At 37.8% G+C, this 7,500-nt stretch overlaps 1 protein-coding gene across 1 annotated transcript in view; it reads right to left on the minus strand.

Moving 5' to 3' along the window:
- LOC125036883 (trypsin alpha-3-like) overlaps positions 1-885 on the minus strand; it is a 2,016-nt gene extending 1,131 nt beyond the window's left edge. The window contains exons 1-3 of the mRNA XM_047629819.1: positions 809-885; positions 308-498; positions 1-159 (exon numbers count right to left, since the gene is read on the minus strand). The exon at positions 1-159 is cut by the window's left edge and continues 12 nt beyond it. Of these exons, the coding sequence (XP_047485775.1) occupies positions 1-159; positions 308-498; positions 809-869 (411 nt within the window). The 5' untranslated portion in view covers positions 870-885. The remainder of the gene's footprint in view (positions 160-307; positions 499-808) is intronic.
- Positions 886-7,500: the final 6,615 nt, after the last annotated feature.

The raw sequence follows: 7,500 nt of genomic DNA on the forward strand, positions 1-7,500 counted from the left end.
TGACAGTTTAATGAGAGCGATGTCGTTAATCTCGTCACCCGGCTGGTAGTTCGGATGCTCGATGATCTCAGACACGGACCTGCTGACAACACTAGTCTCTGAGGAAGTGCTCAGCCTGTGTTCGGCCAGACGGATGGTCAGGTCAGACGCTCTCATGCTCTGCAAAGAAATCCCATTATCACCGCCGCCATAAATATTAATGCTATAAACATTCCTACCCTCATTACGGATGATGACTGTGCATTTGTGTCTTACATTTTCCTTGCTCCCTTTCCCTCACTCATTTCCCCCCCAGTCCCGTGCTCACTTCGGTGCAATGGGCGGCGGTCAGGACGTATCGGTCGTTGATCAGGGATCCGCCGCAGAACTGCTGCGAACCGTACATCAGCGCCGCTTGCCACGGCCACTCGTTCACGCCCGTGGTCACCCCGCCCACGATCCTGGAGGCGGCTTTCTGCCCACACCTACACGTGTCGTCGAAGTTCACGCGAGGCTCGACTGGAAGCGAGACACTGCTTTCGAGATGAACCCCATTATCAAAAAGAAAGTCGAGAGCGAACAAATTGTTTTCCTTGACTGTGGTGAAGACATATGTGTGAACACTGGCTGTTCACTGAAAGACCAACTGGTAATATGAAATGCTTTTACCTAATTACCATAACCAAATCGTTTGAATTGGCAACCGAGAGTGTAACACTAAAAATAACAAATAAATGTAAAGACAAGATGGCGACGAAAATATCCAAAGGACTTGCAGTGACGACCGAAAAAACATCAACATCAAATACTTTCAACTAAAGAAACTTACTGACGAAGGGCAGCGAGCCGTTGAAGTGGGGAGGCGCTGCTTGGGAGACAACCCCCATCATCGCCACCGTCAGGACGCTCAGGAGTCTTCGGGGTGCCATGGTCGCTACTGCTTCCTGTTCCAGCAAGGCGGGCTTATATGTACCGGCAGCTCTTTTCATTATTAACACCTGTGTATGGAGCCTGATATTAGTGAACATTAAGTTCTGCATATGTGGACCATAACCTGTAGCATCTTTTGATTTTTTTTAACTCTTCGCAATTTACTTCGTATGTGGGAATTAACCTTTTTTTCTACTAAAAATCGGAGAAAACACATGAGGAAACGTAGGCCTACAATTTTTGGGCCTCTTTTCATCACTATTGTTCAAAAAATTTCTTCCAATATGTAACAGACTACTTACTGCACGTAGCTGTGTTTTTGTTCATAGAATTAACTCGCTAATTTAGCAAGAACCTTCATAATATTCTTTTCCTTCTTATTTTCAAAAACTGCTTGAGCGACTTTCTTCTAATAAAATATAGTTGTACTGTTAACATTACCAATGTCATCATTATCATATATTAATCAATTATTGTAATGCTTACCATTGTCATTCTTCTCTTTCATATCTTGATTATTGCTATCAGTTATTATGGTTTTTGTTATCATTTTCATTAGAAGTAGCAGTGTCATTATTATCATTATTATAGTCATTATAGATATTTTTATTATTAACATTACTGTTAGTATTATGATTAACATCATTATAATTATTATTTTTGTCAACACGATTATTATAATAATTACGTTCAGTACTATTATTAACATTATCATTAAATTTATCACGACTTGCTAGGTTTTCAAGTATTATCGTCCTCATTATTATTACCCTCGTTACTTCCAGTAGATAATCTCGTAGGTTACTGCAATTACAAAATTCCAGTGCTCAGGCAGACACTGTACACGATTATGAGCGCGTGTGCATGGAAGTGCGCAGGTGTATACATGTTTGTGTGCACATGTCCATGTGTGTGTATGCAGGAGAAGTAATACACATGCGCATGTTAACTTATGATGTGTATATTTGTATATATGTATATGTATGTGTATATTTATATATGCATATGCATATGTATATGGGTATGTGTGTATATATGAATGTATATGTATGTATATGTATATGTATATGTATATGTATAGGTATATGTGTATGTGTATATGTATGTGCATGTATATATGCATGTGTATATATATGTGTATATGTACAGGTGTATACATATTTATGTTAGTTAACACTAATGTGTACTCATAAACGTATGTATGCAAACACGTGTACGTAAGCGTATGTATGGCTATATTTATATGTGTATGTATAGTCATAAATTTGTGTACAAGAAAAGTACGCATGTGTGTGTTCACATATACACATATGGATGCACATAAGATGTGCGCATGTCTGTTTATGTGTATGCATGTGTATGTGTGTAGTTGTGTATGATGTAGAAGTATGTATGCATATAATATGCATAGGAGTATATGTAAAGCTGTATGCTTGCATGTGCTTGTGTACGATGTTTAGTACTTAGGGCATTTATGGATAAACAACTATGTCTACACTAGGCATGCATACGTATAAATTAAATCAGTATGTGAAATATAATCACACATATACACTTCTGATACTCAAGCGAATGCTCATGGGAGTATACCCTAGTGTAGTGAGCAGGCCCATGCGTTGCTGCTCATAAGTTCACACTAGACCGGGCCACTCCTGCTGGAGGGACAGTGACATCCCGGCTAAACTACTCTCCCTCTCCGAGTTATGTGTGGGATAACTCGGCTGTCTACCTCTCAATCAAAAACCATGACTACACAAACAGAGCAACGGCGCTCTTTCCCCGGAGGCGAAGCCCCTGGTTACAGTGGCGATCAGGATTGTTCTGGAGCAGAGGGTGCTAAAAATCTCCTGTTAAAAACAGGCCGCCCCACGTTGATGAACCTTTGGACATATTAGGGTAATGGGAACGGAATCCGACTTCCTAGCATAACTTGAGGAACTCTCTTTCATTAAATGGGATGTTTTGGGACTCTGTGAGGTTAGAAGACTAGGCTCTATTGCAGAGATAAACCCTAGGGTGGCAAGCAAGTATTAGGGGTATGTTTCCTAGTTCACAAAAGTTTAGAAAAGAATATCGTAGAATTCCATTGTATAAACGAGTAATAATGAAACTAAATAATAGGGACAACTTAAATATTGTTCAAGTCTATGCTCCAACCTGCAGCTACAGTGATGAAGAAGTAGAGCTTCAATGAAGATGTTCATTTAGCCAACGAGAGAGTAAAAACCCATTTCACAATAATTATGGGAGATTTTAATGCCAAAATAGGTAAAAAGACAGAAGGAGAAATTGTAGTGGAGAATCACGGAATAGGCACTAGGAATGAGAGGGGACTCGATCATTCAATATCATGAATACATTCTTCGAAAAAACACCAGAGCGGAAGTGGAAGTCGCCATCTGACATCAAAAACGATATCGACTTCATAATTTCAAATAGGCGTGATATAGTAAAAAATGTGGAAGTTATTAATAAAGTAAATGTTCGCAGCGACCACAAGTTGGTCAGAGGCCAAATTAGATTACACCTCAGAAGGGAAAGGAATAAACTCATACGAAAACCACAGCCAAATCTAGCTAACTTGAAGACCTGAGTGACAGAATTTAACCTTAACATCAAAAACAGATTTTCACTTCTTAGTGACGAAGATCTCAACATTGACCAAATCAACAAACAGTTCAATGACATAATAAAGAAAGCTCCAGTAAGCTTTCGGTAAAGACTAAACAGCATATGCAAAAAACTGGAACAAGATAGAATAGAAAGGTGCGGAAATTCAATGCTTAATAAATGAAGCAGTGATTCCAGGTACCAGCATGAAAACAGCTAAGAGGAGGCTCGGAATAGGGAGAAATCAAGTGTATGCAATAAAGAAACCAAACGGAGAAGTGGCATATAATAAGAATGAAATCATGAGAGGAGTGGAATACTTTTACAGGAATCTAGTAACTAGAAACGTCCCTAACATCACAACAGAAGAAATAAAAAGAGCGCTTAAAGGCATTGAGAGAGGAAAATCAGCTTATAACACCTTATAATATATATAGGAAAAATTGTAACAGTGAAACTAGCCAATCTTTTTAACGAATGCTTTCTCAACGGAAAAAAAAACTCCGAAAGCCTGGAAAAATGCAACAATTATTTTGATACATAAAAGGGTGATATAAATGATCCCAAAAACTACCTACACATAAGCCTCCGTTCAGTTACTTACAAACTATTCCCAAAAGTCATCACAAGTCGCATCTGCGCGCAGGCTAGAGAACACGCAAGCTTCCGCGGTGGATTTCTCAACAACAGACCACATCCACACGCTTACCCCAAAAAGAGAGAGAGAAAAAAAAAAAAAACGAATATAAAAAAAAAAAAACATGTATGGCATTCATCAATTATGAAAAGGTATTTGACTCTGTACAAATAACAGCAGTGCTAGAAGCAATTCGAAGACAAGGAGTAGAGGAGGTATATTGTAAAATATTGAAAGATACATACGAAGATGGGACAGCAAACATCAAGCTCTACATGCAAACCAATAAAATACCTATCAAAAAAGTGTTAGGGTGATACAATCTCAGAACTGTTTACAGGTTGCCTTGAGGAAATATTCAAGAAGTTAGAACGAAAAGGGTATGAAATTAGCAATTGAATACCTAAACAATCTAAGATTTGCAGATGACATTGATCTCTTCAGTCAGCGAATCTGCAAAATAAATGCAGCAATTAATAAACAATCTGAATAGAAAAAGTCTGAAAGTCGGACTTGGGATGAACAAGAAGTTCAATAGTAGAGTTCAATTCAAACGGATACATGTACAAGGCGAAACGCTAGAGGTAGTAGACAAGTATATATAGCTAGGGCAACTCGTACAAACACATCTAGCGAAGAGGAAATAAAGCAACGCTCCTTGCCATTATGTTGAAAAAGATAAGTCTTTAACCAATGCGTCTTTCCAATTATGACCAATGGATTAGAAACATAGACTAACCAAATTACTGGAGAGGAAACTGACAAGTGCCCAGAAAGGGAGGGAGAGGTTGATGCTGGGAATTAGCCTAAGAGATCGGATGAGGGCGCCGTGGAGCAGGGAAGAGGAAAGTGGAAGATATACATAGATAAAAAAAAAAAAAAAAAAAAAAAAAAAAAAGGCAATGGGCAAGTCATATATGTTGGAGACAAGATGACAGATATATATTTATACACACATACACGCATATGCACATATGCATGTTCAGTACATACATAAATATATATACATATACATACATTCATCTATGTATCTATAGATAGATATATAAATATAGGTATAGTCATATTTATATACGTATTGTACACACACACACACACACACAAACACACATATATATTTACATATATATGTATTTACTATATACGAATTACATTTATATATGTGTATTTTATATATATAAATATATAATTACATGCATTTTTATATACATACATATATGCACACACACACACACACACACACACACATATATGTCTATATTCATATATATGTATATATATACATATATAAATGATTTTTGTACTTTAATAGAGATCTGATGCTCATAATAATGATCTCATTATTCTAGCTATCATTAATATCATGAAAACTGTTGCATATTACTAAAATAATGATTACTGGAATTCTTTTATTGCAATAACCTACGAGAATATCTACTGGAGACAACGAGAGTAATAATAGTAAGAGCGATTACTTAGTAAGTCGTGATTGATGTAATTATGATGGTGATAGTACTATAAGTAATGATTATAATGATAATAATAATGATATTAACAATAATAACAATTATAATGATGAATAATGATAATGGTAACAGTAATATTAACAATAAAAAAATATCACATATGCATATAATGACGATGATAATGACAATGATAATATTGATAATAATAATAATAGTAATGACACTACTGCTACTATCAAATGAAAATGATAACAAAAACAATAATGATATTCATTATAATGATAACAATAGTAATAACAAATAATTATGTTTGCGATGATAGTAATGATCATATGAAAAAAAGAATGACAATTTATTATTAGAAGAAATGTAGCTCACACAATTTTTGCAAATAAGGAGGAAAAAAAAGAAAGATTCTTGCTAAAGTTGCCGAATTAATTATATGAACTCTAAATCAATAAGACAAAAATAATGAAATAAATAATTCCAAGCGCAAAAGCACACATATTACGCACACACATTAGGTTAGGATCTGTACAATATCTGTTCGAAACTACATATCCATTCTGTTACATATTGGAGGATATTTCTCGATGCTAGTGATGAAAAAGAGGCCTTAAGATTGTAGGCCTACGTTTAGACAAATGTTTTCTCTGATTATCATTATATATAAAAAAAATGTTAATTACAATATATGAAACAAATTACGATTTTAAAAAGATGGAAAATATGGTACAGATTATGGTTCACTTATGCAAACCTTAAAGTTAACTATTGCCAGTTCACGTAAGCCCCATACACAGGTGTTGACTGTGAAAAGACCTGTCGGTATATATAAGCCCGCCTTGCTGGAACAGGAAGCAGTAGCGACCATGGCACCCCGAAGACTCCTGAGCGTCCTGACGGTGGCGATGATGGGGGTTGTCTCCCAGGCAGCGCCTCCCCACTTCAACGGCTCGCTGCCCTTCGTCAGTAAGTCTCTTTGGTTGCAAGATTTGACGTTCGTTGGTGTTTTTCGTTTGTCAGTGAAAGTCCTTTGGTTATTTTCGTCATCATCTTGTCTTTTCACTATTTTTTTTTGCGCTACACTCCCATAATTAGGTAAAGCATTTCATATAAATTGGTCCTTCAGCGAACAAGCGTTCACACACAAGTAATCACAGTGAAGGAAAGTATTTTGTTGTCTGTACTTTGGTATTTCTTTGCAAGTATATTTTCGTTTGATAATGGGGTTCATCTCGAAAGCATTGTCTCACTTCCAGTCGAGCCTCGCGTGAACTTCGACGACACGTGTAGGTGTGGGCAGAAGGCCGCCTCCAGGATCGTGGGCGGGGTGACCACGGGCGTGAACGAGTGGCCGTGGCAAGCGGCGCTGATGTACGGTTCGCAGCAGTTCTGCGGCGGATCCCTGATCAACGACCGATACGTCCTGACCGCCGCCCATTGCACCGAAGTGAGCACGGAACTGGGAGGGAAATGAGTGAGCGAAAGGAAGCAAGGAGAATGCAAGACGAAAATGCAAAGTCATCATCCATAATTAAGATAGGAATGTCTAGATAAAACGGTGTTACCACTCATAGCATGAGTACTTATGGCGGTGGTGATAATGGGATTTCTTTGCAGAGCATGAGAGCGTCTGACCTGACCATCCGTCTGGCCGAACACAGGCTGAGCACTTCCTCAGAGACTAGTGTTGTCAGCAGGTCCGTGTCTGAGATCATCGAGCATCCGAACTACCAGCCGGGTGACGAGATTAACGACATCGCTCTCATTAAACTGTCATCGCCAGTCAAGGTGAACAAAATTGCATCTGCGGCTCAAGCGCTGAACACGGTGCACATACGTACCGCACTCTTTGTAAACAAGTTTCATCCAATA

This window comes from Penaeus chinensis, chromosome 2, assembly GCF_019202785.1.
Source record: "Penaeus chinensis breed Huanghai No. 1 chromosome 2, ASM1920278v2, whole genome shotgun sequence".
Taxonomy (NCBI): domain Eukaryota; kingdom Metazoa; phylum Arthropoda; class Malacostraca; order Decapoda; family Penaeidae; genus Penaeus; species Penaeus chinensis.